This window comes from Neopsephotus bourkii, unplaced genomic scaffold (assembly GCF_033783945.1).
Source record: "Neopsephotus bourkii isolate Nb327-2 ecotype Australia unplaced genomic scaffold, CSIRO-AGI_Nbou_v1 NB_855, whole genome shotgun sequence".
NCBI lineage: Eukaryota > Metazoa > Chordata > Aves > Psittaciformes > Psittacidae > Neopsephotus > Neopsephotus bourkii.
The window spans coordinates 33,481-54,052 of NW_026901351.1; the positions used below are offsets into that span (position 1 = coordinate 33,481).

At 37.8% G+C, this 20,572-nt stretch overlaps 1 protein-coding gene across 6 annotated transcripts in view; it reads right to left on the reverse strand.

Annotated features, from left to right (window-relative positions):
• Positions 1-3,903: 3,903 nt before the first annotated feature.
• Positions 3,904-20,572, reverse strand: part of ITGB8 (integrin subunit beta 8) — a 46,408-nt gene continuing 29,739 nt past the window's right edge. For 5 of the 6 annotated variants that reach the window (XM_061356430.1, XM_061356428.1, XM_061356429.1 and 2 more), the window contains 9 exons: positions 20,109-20,267; positions 15,821-15,943; positions 15,643-15,732; positions 13,017-13,151; positions 9,725-10,130; positions 7,255-7,480; positions 5,908-6,011; positions 4,665-4,828; positions 3,904-4,579 (listed from right to left, as the gene is read on the reverse strand). In XM_061356430.1, the coding sequence (XP_061212414.1) occupies positions 4,457-4,579; positions 4,665-4,828; positions 5,908-6,011; positions 7,255-7,480; positions 9,725-10,130; positions 13,017-13,151; positions 15,643-15,732; positions 15,821-15,943; positions 20,109-20,267 (1,530 nt within the window). In that variant the 3' untranslated portion in view covers positions 3,904-4,456. The remainder of the gene's footprint in view (positions 4,580-4,664; positions 4,829-5,907; positions 6,012-7,254; positions 7,481-9,724; positions 10,131-13,016; positions 13,152-15,642; positions 15,733-15,820; positions 15,944-20,108; positions 20,268-20,572) is intronic. The other variant, XM_061356427.1, reaches the window with a different exon arrangement.

The window sequence follows — 20,572 nt, forward strand, 5'->3', positions numbered from 1 at the left end:
AAAACAGCCTGAGCACTGTCAGTACACGTCACTTGCTGTCAGAGCAGAGGAAGTGTCACGCAGCACTGACTCAGCACAAATGCCTCTATGCGAAGTGCGTTTTTCCAGTTACAGCTTACATTCCTTAAAGTTGGCTGGTGGAGAGCCTGGATCTGGTGAGAAATCAGTGGGCAGATGCCCAAAGAGTTCCCAGAAGCTTTAATGTCAGTCATCATCATCCAGGTTTACAGTACATACTGGCACAGGCAGTCCCTTGCTAGGTTACATACAAGCATTTTTTGATGAGTAAAGATGCTAAAGTCTGCAGTGCTGAGGGTTGCAGGCTGCATGAAATGCAGTTTCAAAGTGTGGCCAAGCAGCTTGGACACAAACTGCACCACGTCTGCTGAGCCAACCTACTTTGAAGAGGCTTCCTACCCTGGCAAATGGAGAACTGTGTTCTTGGAGCACCACCTCTGTAGTAATGCTGCCGAAACTGCATGACACATCATGCCTGCTGAGGATCCTGTCCTTCTTCAAGGCCTTATGCAGGCAGCAGTGCTCTTGCATCTCTCTGCCTTGAGCATCACTAGGCCTTGCGGTCACTTTAGGACTAAGGGCTGTTGGAAGTTGCTTCACACATTCACTCCCATGGTTTGCAACAGATGTACATTTAGGTAAGCACACCAAGCAGGAAACAAGTATTATATATGTTCAGATTGGGAAAATAATTTTTTCCACTGATGTCTGAAGAATACCTTACATATCAGGTTTTCATGACACTACAGAAAGGGAAAAAATAAATCCAGTTGAAAATAATGGATAAAATGTAAACTATGCCTACACAAATGTCCTTCCTTTTTAAGGTTCTCTTTCAACAGTCCTTGTGGATGTAAGGGAATTTCAGCTGGGCACAATGAAAATTCCTTGCATACCATGTGCACGTTTTCTGGATGAAACAGCTCTTTTCCCACAGACTTCTGTAGCAATGTTATTAATGTACTTATGCTCAGAAATAATCAATTCATGGTATTTCTTCATTGTGAAGTCTTTAAAAAAAATCAGAAGTAAAATGTATACTTTTTAATTGTATAAACATGTCATTCTGAAATGTTAGAAAAATAACCAGTTAAAAGTAAAAAAAATGGGATTAGAATTTGGAAAGTACACATATGGATTTTGGTATTAACAAATCTGCTGTTGAAGAATCATGCACATGCTCCATTTGTGGAAGCAAATCTAAAAACAACTCCCAGAAACAATTATAAGATGCAAGAGTATCTGCTGGTGTATTTTTGGGAATAGGCGTGCACTTGAATTATTATTTTTTTTTTTTTTTTTGAAGAAGCCCAGTATAAGAAGTTTTATTTAAGAAGTTTGGAACATTCTATTCTGAGGTTAAATACCCCCCCCCCCCCAAGTTTATAAGCATCTTTGACGCACAATAAATTGAAAATGAATATGAACTAATTAGTCCTTAATATCTCCCATATTAAGCACTATAGGAAGCAGAGTCCTTCTGCAATTGCTGAGGAAATTCCTTGTGAATTACAGGCTGCTTTCTCATTTAAGGTCATGTGCTGAGGGAACACAGCTCCCTAAATAGTGAGGCTTTTGTTGGGCTATTCATCTCCTGCAGCAGCAATTCTGAAAAACATGGTCGAAGGCAGAAGGAAACAAGTACTAAGCAAAGCCAGAGTTTCTCATGGATAGATTCCATCCTTAGAAACAAAGCCTCCTCCAAAGGATCCTGCTCTGTATAAGCTCCTTGTGGGCCTTCTAAAAGCCTTGACCTGTCACATTAGCAGCAGCTTATTCATTTTCACTGGCCTCCTCCACAATACAGCAAAACCATGAGGGAGATGCAAAAAAAGCTTACTTTTTTTTTTTAATCTCAGGACAGCAAGCAGTTTACAGTGCAATTCATCCTGTAAGCCTGCTCTGTTTGACCAAGCATTTTAAACATTCAGGCAGGTCTCTGATAAGGAAATACTGGCCGTGCCCTTTCACAGGCAGCACTGCAATGCCAACTAAGTGCTACACAAGAAAAGTAGTATCTATTTGATGTTATCTGGAAGATGGGTGTTACAACTGAAATCTTTCTTCCACAAAGAACATTCATTGGCCCCTACCCATATAACTTGACACCTTCTAACAGCAAAAAGTAATTTCTAAGGAAAAAATATTAGCTATCACTTTGATAAATGCTTTAAAAGCCATTATGGGAAATACATTCTGAGGAATTGTATTTGTTACAAAGAAGACTACCACATTGTTTAAAGAACACAATCACATCTTGCATTATATACTCAGATATTCTCTACTGAGCTTTCAGTTGTTTTTTTTTTCTATTAAGTGAAACTGATAACCACAAACTGTGTTTCCTACTAAAAAATATTAATGAATCGTGACAAGGTCAATAGCAGGTAAAAACCTTTATCAATCTTCTTTATCCCACTGAAAAAAATTGTTTGGAATCTGTTAATTTACAAAGGAGGAAAATGGTTCTACAGATTCTAAAAGAAAATGAAAGTTTAAGGTATACATGATAGATTACAGAATTAATCTATAATAAGTATATTACAATTAAGCTGTCACTAAAATCAGGGTCAGTGTAAGAAAAACCCTTTTCTTGAACAAGAGACACTTTTACCTGTTTGTTAGAAAGCTCAGGGACTACTTTGAAGACTGCTTTAGTACAATAAATAGTCCAGTTTACACTTAAAAAAAAAAACAACAGTCCCTAAGATTTAAGATTTTATGTCCATTTAATGTCAGGCCCATTGGCTCTATATTATATTTCTCAATTCCACTTCATGCATGATCCAAGAAAGCATGAATACTCGCACAGCACTTATTTGGTCTGTGTCCTGCCTTCCTTTCACATGTATACTCCTCAGCTTTCAGTGTGAATTTACAGAAGAAATACAGAATAAGAAATAGGAATATATACTAATCTCTACAAGCTGCATACAAATTGGTCCTGCTTTGTTTCTGTAATTCTTATCTATGACAAGTACATTGCTAAAATGATACACTGCATACTGTCTTCTGAGATGATTTTCCTTTTTGCCAGCAAGATTTTAGTGCATTAGAACTTGAATAGGGTTTGGCAGCATAAAGTTAGTAAATCAGGCTGACTCTTCCAACTAGCTTATAACAATAACTCATCTTCTACCACTGTAGCCAGTTTCAGGTGTAAGAAAATGCTTCTGCTGGACCATGTAGATCAAATTCTGCTTTCAGATAAGCTTATATTGGTCCCACTGTGTTTAGAAGAGATTTGCCCATTTCTGAAGGCAGAATCTGATCCCACATTTATGAAGTCATTTAATGTGCTCTCTTGAGAAAAAAAAGACTCCTGTTTTCTCCACCTCCTTCCAAATTGCAGGTTTTTTCCACATCACACTGGACGCATTTCTTATGTCACAAATAAATAGTCACAAAAATGGAAGTGGTTACATCAGAATTCACAAAAACTAATTCTGTCCACGAATTTACATAGAAAGAATAGCACATGTGTAAAATCAGACATCATACAAAAAAGAACAAAGCCTTCATTTAGCAAAACACTGACATGTAGCTAGCAAACAAGCACAGCTCTGGTGTAATTTATCTATTTGCAATGGAAATGCTGCTGTCTCCAGAGCTGAAGTCAGCTGGCAGTGATCATCACGTGCACTATCATCACTGTTGGACAGAAGAACTCTCACTTTCTGTAGCCACTCAGTTTCCAAATACCTTAAAATTTGTATAAAAGTGTTTATGTTGAAACAAGTAAAAAAGCTAAAAATCACTCTTTCCCAGATATAAATTATGTTTAAGTGACATCGTACATATAAAAAACTTTATATATAATTTACCTCTGTGTGTGTGTATGCGTGTGTGTGTACACACACAACTGTACACCCACACCAGTAACTCATTCAATTATTTTTATTAAGTAATCAGGGAATGCTAAGAGGCTAAAGCGGACAAATCAGTAGAATTTGTCAACTGAGAGAACTATAAAAGTACCATTTAATCTATTTAAGAGCATTTGAATAATTTCATCTATTGCTATACTACACAGCAATGTTAATATTTCAGTCACAGCTTTTGCCCATTCCCACAGAGCTCAACACTACTAGCTACATATAGAGTGAGATCAGTGATTTGTCAGGCCAGTTCATATCTACATTCTAGGCCAAAACTAAATAAATTAGAATATGCTAAAGTGCTACATCAAACTAATGTTCCTGAACAGTAGTAATGCACATTTCTCTTTCCGAAAAAATAAACCATTAAAAAAATACAGCAGCTATAGTTTTAAACATAGTCACATTATGTGAATATGCTTACATGTGACTTTGTTACAGTATTCAGCATCGCAGGACACAAAACCATATGGCAACAGTCACAACTCTGACAGAGTACAGAAGTTAACTTTAAAAAAGTTGTGTGATGGAAACAGACATTTGCAGAAAACACACTGTCTTCAGAATTCACACTTGAAAGTTTCATTTAATCGTAACTTGCTGATGTTGATATTTATTTCTTCTGGTTTGTCACGTCTGTATGTTACTGTTCTTGTGCAAACAGTAGGCAAAAACATCTTATCCTTGAAGGAGAAGATAGAATTTTTGTCAATGATTAGCTATCTTGTATATGCAAGAAAAAGATTACTGAATACTGAAATCAATTACCTTCTTTGTTGCAGATACTCTGTAATCAGCTGAAGATTTAATTTTATTGCTACTCCCCTGCAGAATTATTTGCCTGATGATAAGGACAACAAGCAACCCAATCAGAAAAGTAACTATAAAGATTATGGAAAAGACTCTAAAGTAGCTTCGTCCAGGGAAACATTCTGCAATGAAAGGAAAACACAAGTGTAAAGTCTAATGTATGGAATAGGCACATCCCTCAAACAACAGGTATATTGACCACTGCTTAGTAATGTCCCATAAATGTAATACTAGCTTGATAAAAGTTAAGGGAAAATAACTTAAGTGAAGGGGAAAAGTTGCCATATACAAGCTTTTAATGTGGGCATATCAAAAAAAGGGAATTCTGATTAAGATCTGCTGTAGAAAAATGGTGGAACTATTATTCCTTTAATCTACGAAACTGAGACTTGGGCTTCATTGTGTTGACCACCATAAATTCTTTGTAAACCACTGAGTTTATAGCTGAAATAGAGGATGAAGTGTTAGTGATATACAGTGCCAAGCCAGTTTAACCTTCACAAGATTAGAGTGTAGATCACTGGTGAAATATGAGAAAATGTGGTTTATTGAATCTTTGTCCAGTGCTCTCCTCACTGGTTTCACACAGTAAGCTCTATTAATTAATTCTGAAGTTATGAGAAAAGTATTCACAGTTAATTTCCTCACAAGATAAAAAGAGGTACAACTATGTAAAGGGACAAAAGGTAATCATTAACCTGCATTTTTTTGTTGCAGCATGTACTGATTAAGAGATTTTATGAAAGAAAATGTATTCTTTCACAGTCCTCATAACTATAAAGTATTTTATACTTTAAAGGAATATTTAAGCATTACTGAATATTTTGCGTTCAACTTCATTCTTCTTCATTTCTGGTGATGTCAAATAATGTAAGCATATCCAAAGCAGTAAATATACATATACCATAGCATATTTTTATAAATATTTCTTTAAGCACTGCTCAAGCAGGATTCATTATTATTAGATGTGACTCCTCAAGGAGCTGGGAAATCTGATTTAGCAATGCTTGCCAATCACATTTCCTGTTATTATTTATCTTCTACTTTCCCTAAAGCTATGGGTATTTTTTCTCTTTTTCCTGTTTTCTTCTTTTGTTATTGCGATACTACAACACACTTTTGAAAGACACTCAGTGTAAATTCTATTATTAATCCCAATGGATTATCATGTCACTGAAATTACCTAGAAAATGTTACATACCTGAAGTTTGGTCAATATAATGCAGCAGGTAAGAGCATGAGGTTGTGCACTGGTCAGGTTTTGCTTGGGATGCATTGTTAGAATGATGGCACTGAACACAATTCCTGTAAAATAAAGATGTGATTAAAAACCTATGTCTTTCTCTGCACTCCCCTTACAGAGACGGTATCAACAGGCTGATGTATTGCTTGCACATAATGCTGTCCTGCTGTTACTAAAACCACTGCAACATTTATTTATTTATTTCTGAAATGCGATGCCTCTCTCAGCATTTTATCCCTGTGATGCTTCTCTGAAACAACTAGTCAGAAGTTGCAAAGTAAAACATGCTTCGAGGCATCTTCATCTGGCCTCTGCTCTGCATTTTGAGATGTGAGTTTTCCAGGGGAAATATCATTGAGATGCACGCTGGAACTGAAAGGTAGAGATAGGTGTAGGAAACACAGCTTTGTTAGTATTTTTCTGGATGCTATGTTAAGACAAAGCCTTCTAAGTTCCCGCTGCTGGGCAGTGCAAGGGGCAGCAGCACAGTGTGAGCCAGTGCTGTCAGTCTTACCTACCATCTTCACTGTACAGCCTTGCTGAAGATGGACACCACCAGGTATCCTGCAAAAGCCCCGACTATGCCATGTTCTGAATTTATTAAAGGCACACATTTCACAGTGACTTTGAACAAGTGTAAGCCAGCAGGACTAAACACATTTTATACAGTGAAGTCTTAGCATTCACCTTTTCAGACATGGCCCACCATTCAGTGTTGCTGGCTTAAAGCCACTGGAGGGCTTAGTTTAGCTTCTCTTCTCCTTGGACTGCTCATTTCAACCTTCACACTCTCCCTTTTTTTTACAAGGGTAAGAAAATGGTGATCTCTGTGTAAGACCAGCTCTGCGCTTGTTCAACACTGACACATCCTTCTTTCATCTGAGAAGCACAAGGAATGTGCAAAAAACAAATCTGGAAACTACTGCACTTGGTGGCATTCAAGAGTTGGTTCTACTGTCTATTTTAAAACTCCAGATTCACAGGCTTTATTTCCTGCCCATAAGATTTCATATGAAGAACAATCATTTAATAAAAGTATGAAAAAACAATAGTCATAGGACACACCTCCTTTGACTTCAGAAAGCTGAAAATAGGACACAGACAGGTGAACACTGATACAGACATGCAATTCTCTTAATTGCCAGTGTGAACCCCTCGGTTACATAGAGAAAATACACAAGCATAAATTATTTCCATTTCCTAAACTAAATATCTAAAACATGTAGCACATATCTAGCCAAGCAGAAATAATTCTAGTTTCAACACTTCAGAGTTAAAAAATCAAGTCTAGCACAAGAAACTTACCAGTTTTCTTCACAGGCTTTGTTACAAGTAGGACAATATTCACACAAACGGCCAAAGCTTCTTGGATCTGTGCACTCACACTTTCCACATACACATTTTCCTCTTCCACTGCAAATCTGGCCATTTGAATTGAGGCAGTACTTTGCTGATTGTAACGAGCACTGGCAACGGTCACCTTCCCAGCCAGTGAAGCATTTGCATTTACCGGCTTCACATTCACCATTACCTACAACAGCAGATAGCCCTGAGTCATATGCTTTCATGAAAACACAGGAAGTCAATTTTTATATGCATACATTTGTATTGTTGGTGCTTTACGTTAAACAGAGCTAATTTAGACCTTGGCTTGCTAATTAATTTTTAAGTTAACGATTTGACTGAAATAACCAGCATGATACATATTTATGGTTGCTGTTTGGTGTTAATTTGAGCAAAAGCTTCTACCTTGATGTCATCCTTAAAACCTTTTACTAAAATTTTTCCCTGTTGCACTGGATCAAAGCAGTGAGGATAAAAAATTACATAATGATCAGGAAAATGGTCTTCACCCAAACTAAACAAACTTCTCTTTAGCAAGAAACCATTCAAATCAAATAAACAGAAAGATTCAGTAGAGGAAGAAGTATCAAGTTCACGTGAACATGTCAGGTTGGGGTTTTTTCCTTTTCAGAAGCATGTGTGACAGCACTGGTTTCTGCCTTGCTAAAGGACAGATGACTGAGCTGGACAGGTAGATATGCTGTGTTTATGAACTGTAGGTTATTTAATAAGAACTTAAAATAGACAACATCAAGGACTCAAAGGCTGTAAGAACCTCTGGTGGCCTTTACAATTTTGTAGGCAAAACAGTGTGAACTTTGGGGTAAAATCCACGTTTTCCATGTTGTGGCACATTTAGGCAGGTGCATAACTAACCTGGTAACATTTAACCACATTTTTACAGCATGTGAGAGCACCCTTAGGAAATACAAAAACAGAGATTACATAAAGCACTGGCAGGCCTAGGAAATTTCATGAGGTCTCCTTAACTACACCTCAGCAGTATTTCAGTTTCACACAGACTGTGATGGCCCTTCCTGTGCTCCAAGGATCCACAGAGCAGCTGTAGATAGTGCCACCTAACAGACAGGATCTGGCCTGGAGCCAGGCCAAGGTATAGGCTGCCCCATTTTTTGCCAGGGCAGGGCAAAATGGAGAGAAGAAAGGTATCCCAGGACATAGCAGAACAATGCTTTGCACTGGAAAGCATCCCACAGAGAGGCATGCTGCCCAGCCATGTTGCTCTGGGCAACAGGTTCCCCTTGTGGTAGCCTATAGCAGAACTCCATACAGGTGACAGTTTCCAACAACTCTTATACAAATATCTCCCTGGCTCCTCTGCCAACCAGGGCACCGTATTTCAGGCTTTAGGAACTTGTAAATTTAGAAGGTTTGCTTATGACTAAGATAGTAAATATGCAACCTGGGTTGGGAAGAAGAGTGAAAAGATGAAATGTAATACTTTTTGTTGCAATGAAGTCTTTAAAGGATTAGGTAACATTATTTCTCTTCATTTTATGTAAAGTTCACAGTTACCAGGAGAGCAAAACCAAAGTAACTTTACTGAAATCCACAGTAATACTCTCATTTTATCCAACTGTGGATGAAAAAATTGGTCCCTTAATTCATCACTGGTTAATATACAGTGAAACAAAAGAATGCGGAACAGCAGTATGCATTTTAAAATGTTTAATAACTTCTGAGGGGAAAAAAAATCCAGTAATGATACATTAATGATACTGATTTAATCCCATTTTTCCTTTCTAACACTAACTTAGAAATACATATTTTGTATTTTGTTCATACACAATTTTCATTTGCATGTTTTCTTTAAAAAACATAAAGTAGGCCACAAAAAAGAATAAGAATGTCTAACAACTCTCCCTGTTGATGTTTCACTTACACTCTCCTTTCTGAACAGTTTTACCATACTTATCTGTTATTTGAATCAAGTGTCACTGTATCTGCCACAAATCTGATTTCAGGTGTAAGACAATCAGATCCTCATCTGGAAGTTATGATTCCTTTCTAATCTCTTAGCACTTCTATTCCCACCAGGCTGAAATATATCAACTTACATTCTGGAATAATGTTACCATCTTACCCAAGATATCAGTATCGTTACTTTCCGAGGAAGTTTGAGATTTAAATTTTAAAATAGCTAAACTTAAAAATAACTCAATAAATCCCCTAAAAAGCAGGGCTGAAGTTTAGAAGACAGTGCATAATTCTGTGGCAAAGAAAGCCCCGGATTCCAGAATTCCTACCAGGCTTTTCAGGACATTTCACACGCTAATCCTGCACACAGAGTTCTAGCACCTGACAGTATTACATCACTGTTTTCAGCTGCAGCATATACATAACCTTCAGAAAACAAAACAAAACAAAACAAAACAAAAACAAACCACCAGACATAAACTCTGCATCTTACCAGAACATAAGTTTCCCTGGTGATATGGGCAGGAAAAGTCATCCATTTCACAGTACTTGCCAAACACCTTGCCTAGCTTGTTTTTGTAGCAGAAACATTTTCCATCTATGCAATTTCCTTGACCACTGCAGATGGGCTGGTCCTGGTGTCGTCTGCACCTCTCAGAAGGGAGTGTATCTCTATTAAAACTACAGTTATTGTCACTGCAAGGGGACTGTTTGCCATCAGAAAAAGTTTCATCAGTCCATACTCTTTTGTGCCTTGCACTGTCTCTATACTGACAGGCACAGCTTTTCTGCACATTAACAATGGCGGTTTCATTGAAACCAATAGGTTTAAGTATTGCATATTGTCTTTCTCCAGTTGTATCACATCCTTTCATTGTAACTGATATATTGAAAAGTACCTAAGAAGAAATAAAGACGGATTTTACACCATTATTATTTCTTATAAATCGCATGAATTTTTTGACACATAAATAAAGCAGAATCTGACACTGTATACAAATGTGCACTAGCTAATAATGACAAAATACACAGTGGCCATTTGTCAAATATGATACACTAGTAATGATAGGCATCACAAATACAGTTTAATTCCTAATAATGTAAGACTGAGAACAATCTACTTTTCATGTTAAGAAAGCTCAGCTGCAAAAGACAAGTTTAATACATGTTAAATAGCAATAGAATTACCATCATCATCCTCCTGTTATTTAATGTGTATGTTCTGCTATATTTTAGAAATACTCAGATGAGAACTGGGACTGGATTGAGCAAGACAACACACAAACAGAAACAGATACTCTTTATAAAAAGGATCTATAATGAATGTTCTTGCTGTAGAAATAGTCTGTGAAAATAGAAACCACAGTTTTTTGTCATGGCCCTATCTACTCCTATCGAAACCCAGAAATGGCTCATGTCTTAGCAGCAGCTTATTTTTCCCAATTCCTGCAATGGGAATCATGCAAAAGAGTCTTACCGCTCCTGTGGTCCTGGGCAGACCAAGCGTGGACCTAGTGTCCTGGCCATGTGGCTGTGTCCATGTGGCCATGACACTGTGGCTGTGTCATGGCCATCACAACCATGCGCCAGGTCCTCACCCCAGCAGTACCCACTGCATAAGCAGCCTCTGTGGCTTTCCAGGACTCTGAATAATTTTGGTGAGTAGACGACTGCCACAGAGTTTGCCTCACTACCAAAACTCTTTTATGGTTCTGACTGGATAGCAATCTTGCACTTCAAAATTGGGGTTTTTCTGAACTTATGACAGGTTATTCTCACTAAGGCTATTAGCCTGCTGATGTAAAACAACTCTTCCTTGCCTTCTCACAGAGAAAATATAACCAAGAGGAAGAAGTGAGAAAGGAGACTCAAGAGGAGCAAATAACTCTACTCCTTAGCACCAAAGAACAAAGACTTCCAAGTAAAAAAAAGAGAAAACTTAAGAAACAGATTACATACAAGGTTGAAACTACCCACAAAGACTAAGGCCATTCACTTCTCATCACTGACTGCCCCTCCCACTGTGCTCCCACACGAGAACAGCTGAGGCCTTGGGGACAATGGCGGCTTTGTGGTGAGCTGGGCTGTGGCTGCCTACACGGACAACAGGAGAAGAATGCTGTGCAGAAGCTTGTGCTTAATGTTGTATCGAGGGGCGACTTGGGCTTTGTCTCACCCCTTGCTTTTCTTCTTGTTTCTCAAATGCAGCCCTACACACACAACCCCTCAGTTGCCTACATTCTCGGTGTAGGCTTTGGGTTTGGGACAAAAGTGTGTCTATGCATTAATGAATTCATACAGCAGGTGCATATCACACAAGGAGGACAGGCTGCAGCTAGAGAATGTGCTTTTAGTTTAACACAGAGCCCTGCTAGAAAACGTCATCTTCGTGTACAACACAATACTGGAGGAATGACAGGCAGATGGGAGGGAAGGGCAAATCATGTCTTGAGTTGTGAAATTTGATGGGTCTGAACACAGCAGCAGAAAGATTAAGCACATTGTGACTAAGTAATTGCAACACCATGAACACTTTTGCACCCTGAAGAGGCCGTAGTATTCTTCCAGAATATAACACACTTTGTGTTTTGGTAAGAAAAGGAAGGAAGAAGGATCAGACAATGCAAACAATGTGAAAATGAAGGAAAAGTATTTTGCCTGTAAACAAATACTGAAAGGAGGATTTACGGTTCAAATAAATTAATTTCTTGAGGGTGGCTCCTTTTCAACAGCAGTTGAGGTTTAGGACCACATGCAATCTTTTACAATCAACTGGCCTGGCTTTTTGTTAAAAAGAAACAGATATAAATATTTTCTTTTTCATTAAACAGAACAAATTCCAGCCTTATTTCTTACGACACACACAGGGAACAACACTGGAGAAGACTTAAGAAGAAAAACACACCAAATCTCCCTTAAACTGTAGAAGCCAATCAGTAGCAAGTCATGCAGACAAAATTCACAAGAGAATAAAATCCATCTAAATGAACGTATTTAATATGCACACATTTAATCTACTGATTTGTTTTGCTATTTTTACTTACAAAGACACAAATGAAATCGCACCGAGAAGTATGCACATGTGAAGAAGGAAAGAACTCCTTGACCCTACTCTCCAGAAACACAAACCTCTTCCTGGCAAGCAAAATGAATCACTCTATTTGTCCAAGGAATTAAATAAATATATCAAGGCACAGAGAAGTTGCTCTGGGAAGAAAACTATGTTCTTTACCTTAGCCAGATATCGTCCCCCTCATTTTCATGGTGCATGATGCTCCAGTTTTACAATCCATTTCATTCAATAGATGGCACTGATCCAAATGCGGATAAGTAATTTTATTAAGTTGATTTATAAAATAAACCAATTATCCACAACCCTAACTGTGCATGAAGACTACTAAAGCAAGGAGAGGAAAAGGTGGTGTCTAGTACAGAACACAAGGAATGCAAATTCCATTGATCTTCCATCAGGTGATTATCTTTCAATATCTTTACATACAGATTTCATCACAACATACATGGCCACTGTGCTCCATGGAGGACAAAGGAGGAGAGTTTTAATGGACATTAGCTTTCAAGAAAAGCTTTGAGCCTTAGTTCCACAAGATTAGTGAGAATTAAAATAAGATTCAGGAAAAATAAAACCAGCGAATAATAGTCTGTGTCATTAACCACATAAATCCATTTTCAGTTTAAGTAAATCCCTAGAAGATTTCAAACCACTGAAACCCAACCAAACAGAAAAATAAGCATTTCAGTTGCTTGAACAAGAACTATCGACATACTTCCTTATTATATCCCACATTTTTGCATCCTTCCATGGCAGTTTTTTTACTTCCATCAGGACAGATTGCAGTGATATTAAAATCAAGTCCTTGGATCTGGTTATCCACTTGAATTTTCACTTCAGAGATTAGTTTCTGTAACCAGAAAACAAGTTTTAGTTGCACTGTATGTCAACATATAATGTGCATCAGTGACTAATACCAAGTACTATGACTGACTAAAAATGAAGAAAGCTTTTCTGTGTGAATAAAGGAATGAATTAAAGCATTGTTTCCCATATAAAGACCCGATTACATTCCAAATATACAGAACCAGTGAACTGGTAATTTTGATGAAGAAAATAACGTTTTCCAGATAAAAAATGTTTTCAGTTTTTTGAAAATGGTTTTGAAACTGTATTTTTTTGCAATTTGAAAATCTATTGTAACAACCATGTGCAACAAAACCTGTTTATTGTCTGAGAGGCTATACTGCCTTTTAGCCACACATTTAAAATAAAACAGTAAACATACATACAACTATTATTATCCAGCAGAAAAGGTTCCTAACTAACTTGGTATTTTCTAAACATCTGATATTTTGCATCTGTCTTGAAAAGTTTTCTCTGAACAAACCTTAGGGTGATCTAGAGGCTTATTGCGATTATTCTTACTGATTTATTTGGGTCAGGTAGATCTATACATGTCAACAACTGGTTGATTCCCATTAGGCTTTCTGAAATATAAAATAATGAAAAAGCTGGCTACTTTGCAATTTGTGTTTACTGCATACTCTATAATCATACTTCATTCCAAGAAGGAATATCGCTTCTTGACCTTTTAAAAATTCATTAAAACTCTGTACAAATGTATGAGCTGAAAACTGAACAAAGAGATTATTAAAATTCCTGGTGTATTAGTATAAAAATTAGTTTAATAGGACACTTTTACTGCTACAACTGGAAATTTAATTACACAGGTCTGAACACAAGTTTATCTTGGCAACTTTTTGAAAATTAGTGACTCATCTTTGGCTTTTTAGCCAGGGATTTTCAGCTAGGGTTTTCCACAACTAAAACCTAAGGTTTGCCTGCCCAGAACAAGAATGCAAGAGGCCCACTGTCATTGAACATCAACACTTAATTTATTTTCTTATGTAAGTACCTTTGCTTTCAAGAAAGCAAAATATTCAAGCCTGTTTGCTGTGTGTTTGTATACTAGAAGCCCCTAAACTATGATAAAAATCTCAAAGCATAGAATGCAATGAAGTTTAGGATGGGAAGGAAGACACTTCCTAGAAAATGAAAATAAGGCAAGAGCACACTGGGGGTGGTTGGAGCAGGAAAGTCCCACAGAATCTTCCACTGAACTAAGTCCTTGTTTTGTAAATTTTTGTTTCCTCTCCTTGTATGTTTGCCCTCCATTGTGCTCTAAAAACTGGGATACTGTGTAAAAGTGGCATATAAAAGGACTATGATCTTCAATTTTTTTTTCCAGCATTTTCCTGCAAAACTCCATATTCAAAATGACATTTCTTGATTTTGTAAGATGAAGTACGGTACCAGTGAGAACATCTCCACAATTTTCTCCTCTGCTTTTGAATGTCTTTACCTTCTGCATGATGTTGCCAACATGACAGTGAGAAAAATGTGCACAAAACCACTCTATTGACTAGGAATAGACATGGGACTGGGCTTTTCATTATAGCTAATTTGCTGAAAGCAAATAGTCTGATTTAGATGGTTAACAGAGTACAATGGATAATTTCAGCCTCTGATGTTCAACTAATTTAAAAATAATGCGATACATGTTGACACCTTGCATATAGCTTTGTAACTGATTTTTCAACTGTTGGAACTCACATGTTTGGTACCTTGCATACCTTAACAGCATTCATACTTGGCTTCACTTTCAAAGCTGTTTATGCCCACTCTTACCAGACTTTCATTCACTATCAGGATGCCAATTTCCACTTTCAAGCTGCCATTCCCTGTCAGTTGTGGAAAATGACTTCATGTTCTTCTCATATTACTGTGTTCTCTTTCCCATACTGTTACTTGCAGTTGAGAACTCCAGGCAAGAGTCATTTCCATTGATCCCTCTCAAAGCTGTATCAAAAGTCTTCCACACTGCCATGCCTCAGACCCCAAAGTCATTACCCTGCTTTGTGCTTTCCACAATATCCACTGTTAACTCAAACTGCCTCCTCATGAATTCCTACCTGTTATCCATGTTCTAAGAATTATGCTTTAAAACTCTCTTGATACTGCCTATCTTTCTGTACTGCATTTATACGGTGCCTAGACAGTGGTGCCTGGTCTACGAACTAAGGGATATCAAATTCAAATATATCAGATATTTATTTTGAAGTTACATGGCAACAGATGCAGAAAACCAAACAGCTTATTTAGAGGTACCCTTAGAAAGGAAAAAGCGCTAGCTCTTAGCTTTGAGACCCTGACAGCCTGTGAATTTGACAGCCATTGTGGGACAGTGTCACCCACCAACCTGGACATTCAGAAAAGTAGGGAACTTATCCTTATGGCCTTCAGATAGATGTCAAGATCCTAGAAATTCCAGCTTTAGACTATGAAAGGTAAAAATCCCTGAACAAATACAGCATACAAAGCTATCATTCTCGTCATACCTGATAGGCTTCTACCACCAAATCATTGAGATTTGCTGCTTGTGATTCTATCTGTCTTGCAACAGTACCAGGCAACAGAGGCAATAGATCCTATGAAAAATACAATGATTTATGCACAGTTTTAATTTTTAATATGACTGATGTAAAATGGGAAAAAGAAAACAGGTTTCTAACCTACTTTATACCAGTGGAACTGGCTTCCTTGAACTGCAAAAATAACATTGATGTTATTGTCAATCAACTTTTCAGAGAGCTGGCCAAGGGATGGATGCTCCTGCAAAATATACCAGAAAAGAGAAGACTGCAGATTAGTAGGTAAAAGCCTTATATTTAGCATAGGACACAATGCAGGATTCCAAAACCAACCCAATCCTTACTTCTAAAAGTACAGAGAAATGCTAGGCCTATTTATGAAAGATGGTGGGACAAACCAAATAAACAGATCATGACAAAAAATGTTACTAGGGAATCACACAGATGGTAACAGGCCATTTACTGTTGCCAACTATATGGGGAAGTTGCACAGTGGGAGAAATAACTCATATAGTACTATTTTATTGGTTTGAGTTTGATGCTTAAGAAATATGATGTTGTCCCTGATCCATCTAGAACAAGATTCCTAGTAATGACAGGTAGGTTCTTGTGAAAAACTCAGGGAGAAAGTACAACATAAGGAAACTGAGATTAAGTATGCTTTTGGGAACAGCAAGGCGAGTAATTAATGAGTAATCTTGTTTCTCAGAAATGTATTTTGGCACCATGGATCAGACACATTAACTAAATGCAGCCACAGGGTCACGTTCTAGCAATGTCAGTATTCTGCACATATCTTACTTAGAGCTGACAATTTTCTCCTCCTCTGTATGTCCAAGACCTGCCTTAGGAATGATGCCTGCACTCCTCACTGCAATGACCCACTACATTTTCTTAACCACACTTGTTCTTAAAGGCAGTAGCATGAGTTTCATGTCTCTCCCCAGTAATGACATTGCTCTGTTTGGTGAGGTACCTATGATGGTGTGTCCTGTGCCAGTGACCTGCCTTTCTAAACTTCTCATTGAGAGATCTGACATGGATTTGAGAACAAGAGGTGCCTATGCTTTCATCCAAGATCTGCAGAAGCACAAGGATGTTTGTGGTCCCAGTGGGCTTTGCACACCTCACAACTGGGCTATGTGAGATCTCTCCATTTCCAGTTCACTAAAACAAACTGTATCTGAAAATCACTTCTTACTTATCACACATCTGTGAATACTTCTCAAGAAGCAAATTCAATACCTAAAATTCATGACTAAACACAGAGAAGTGACTGGGGACTTCAACTATGCTTCGCCTTACAAAGATTTCATCTGAACACCTCCACTGATGTCAGGTCCTTCAACCTCTTTCCCCCCACATACTTCTGCTGTCTTAGTCTTCCTGGTATTTTTCACCATCTGCTCCATATTGTCTCTCTCTCACAAAACCATACTCAAGTTACCCTGTACAATTCATTTCTCCCCAGAGTACCACTTGTTACTCAAGGCACCCTGCAAGTCAACTGGTCTCCTAACTGTAATCTGAATGCGCAGACAGCTGAGATAGCAAGGCAAAATTCATTTTCCATCGTATCACACCATTATAATGAGCCTTGTATAGAAAGAACAAAGGAGTTTCTTACTGCGGCTTGATCTTAGCCAGGGTCCACAGCTCTCTCTACTTTTCCACCCTTTGGTAAGAGATTATATTCTTTAAGATAAGTGAAGGTAACGCAGCAATAAATAGACTGCCTTCCAGCTTCTGGGGAGTGTGCCATACATGGGGATCCGGTGAGCATGCATTCCCACTACACAGTAGTTGTGGGTGAATTGCAGCAGCAGTGGTTTTGCTGCCATTTTCAGAAGCTTGCAATTTGTACTAAGACCTCCTTCCTTCTCCATGACCACAAAGCACAGTGGTGGGGCCTCCATTGTGCTGCACAGCCCTACAGGACACATGCAGCTGGCTAGCAGATGACAGACTCACCAAGTGGTCCCAGGACAAGGGAGAGTGAATCCAGACATTCTGTTAATACTACGTGCACTGTCAGCATGTGAAGGACGGGCAATGTCAAAGTATCATGAGATGGTTGTCAATTAAATCAGTCTTTCTCCTTAACAACTGAGACTTGACATGCCTGAATTCCAGCAGAGGGGCCCCTCAACATCTTGGCAACTAACAGCAGGGCTCTGGGATCAGTAGTATCAGAGATGACTTTCCACGTGCTCATGAAACCAAAAATTACTCAGATGCAACTTACTGAAGTCAAGAGATGATATGCACAGATGTGCAAGGGTTGCAGGTACTGGTTCTCTAAGTTACCTAGTCTGCTTACAGGTAATGCTGAGCTTTATTCTACTTGTCAGCTCTAACTCACTACAGTGTCCAGCTTGCTTAGCAGTACATTAAAGTCTCACTTCAAGTTAGAAAGAAGAATTTTCTTAATTTTAGAAGGGATATTAAGAAAAAATCTAACCAAACAAACATCAGCAGACCGACATTTATCTTTTTCATTTCATAGAATCATAGAATAGTTAGGGTTGGAAAGGACCTTAAGCTTATGAAAGGATAACATAAGAAACTGTTGGTTGGTTGTGAAGCCTCACTTTGCTTGCTGTGAAAAGCTTGCTGCACTTTATATGTTTTTACCTTATCTCTTCCCACTACAGCTCAGGCAAATGTACTTGGTATCATCTTTCTTGTTCCAAGTACATCATTCACTTTATTATTTTAATCCACTGTGTTAAGCTGTGAAGATAACTAATACAGATGTTAAATATTTCAGAAAGGGAGTTAACCAAGCACAGATCTAATTAAAATGGACTAGATTTCTTTCCTGTCTTATGCTTTTTTTGCTGACACTGTGTGACTGCTTAGCAAAAGTTAGAAAGAGAAGTGACTGGAAACATTTCTGATGTAAAGGCTGAGCTTATGCAAATAAATAAAGGAAAGTCCTCTTAACTGGCACAAGGAGGAAGCAAAAATATTCCAAAATGAAATGTTCTCAAGACTCAGAAGCTAAGAACCAAGGTAGGAAAATGTGATTGCAGATGGCTCTTTAATTTTGCACAGAACAACAAAATTGCACTGATAAAGAGAAAAGGGCAAAAAATTAATCATATGACCTATTTTTTTTTTTTTAAATGTCAGCCTTCCATGACATTTCATTTAATTATCAAGTAGCCCTGATTTGACTTGTTCTGAAACTACTGAAACTGAACAGGTTGGCTAGAGGAAAATAAATAATCCTGACATCTGAGAGGGAATATCCAGGAGGTGACAGAGGGAGTATATGTATACAAGAACATCAGACAATTTGAAATCCAAACAACTTTCCTGTTAGCACACGCTCAGCTCCCTCCTCCACTCAGCAAGGCCCTGGAACACCCACTGATTCCCAAAAGCCTCCAAAAATGTCATGATCACACACCATATGGCAGTTGCTTCCTGCTGCCCCATCATCCTTGGAAGTACCAGTTGCTGGGGTGCTGGGGTTAAGTTCAGGTAAAGTCTAATTTACACACAGCTGCTTTCACCAGCATGTTGCTGGCTTGGGATGAACACAGGCCATATACTTTAACTAAATGCAGCTAGAATAAAACTGTAATGTGCTTCAAAGATAACACAGTCCATAATTCTGCTTTCTGATGATTACATGTCAAGTAAGTAGTGATTCATTTTTCTTACATAAATGACTCATAATTTTTTAAGCAAACAGCCAAAACTATTACAAATTTCAGGGAAAAAAATAATTTCTTCAATCACTTATGACTACTTTAAAAATTCTTGAAGAAATTATTTTGTAAGCAAAAAATATTTGCTAAAGTATTATTTTCCACAGTATTTTTGCACAGGTATGTATCACCACACATTGTCTTTATACTATGAGATTTAAATGTATTTAATGCTGCATTACTGCCACAAAGCTTTGCGGCACAAGAATATTTTCTAGTCTATTAAGTTTGAATTAACTCACTGCTGCTGTACATCTTCTGTTTTACTCCTACCAAGCCTTTAAATTCAATGCAACTGTGCCTCTGTGACCATAAACCATGATCACTACCTTGGTCGTATCAGCAGCACTGTGCAATTCTTGCATTTTACCAGCTTCTTCTTGTGCAAAATACCACACAGGGCATTTCCTACATGCATTTTATCAAAATGTGTGTAATGTTAATTAGATGGAAATAAAAAAAAACACACCAAAACCAGTAACATAGCCTCCTCTGCTGGGTGCTGTTCTCTTAGACTCCAAAATACTTTATCACAGACAGAAAGAATGACAATAGTTCCAAGTGATTGATTTTTCATTTCACAACTTCTCTACCTAGAAAAATAACTATTCTAATAACTGAAATAAGAGCAATGCTTTGACAGCAATATAACCCCCCCTTTTATGTAGTTTTACACTGCTTCTCTGAAGGCAGAATCTATGACATATACCTTACCATACTTGTAGTTTTGATGTAAACATTATCTTTCAAATGACAGTTTCCATCATGGGGAATTACGATCCCTGCTAATTTGCTATCAAGGGCCAGATGAGAAGTTTGATCTGTCATCACAAGAAGCAGTCGCTTTGCTTCTTTCCGCCACCCAATATGGCTCTAAAAAAAAACACAAAACAACAAACAAACCAAAACCCAGCATAACTAACTACTTATTTTTGAAAATAATTACTAACAACATGAAAAATGAACGTTGAAATCTAGTTTCCGATATTACACTGCTTAGCAGCACTGAGTTTAAGTCAGGCTATATAAAGCATTTTCTGTGGAAATGTGTATTATGTCCTACATCTGAAAACTACCACTGTACTCAGTGATCCATTTACCACTTCGCTTTGAAATCTTTCTTTAGAAAGATCTCTCAAAACATACATAAGTCATGCATTACACAGGGGGCTTGGTTA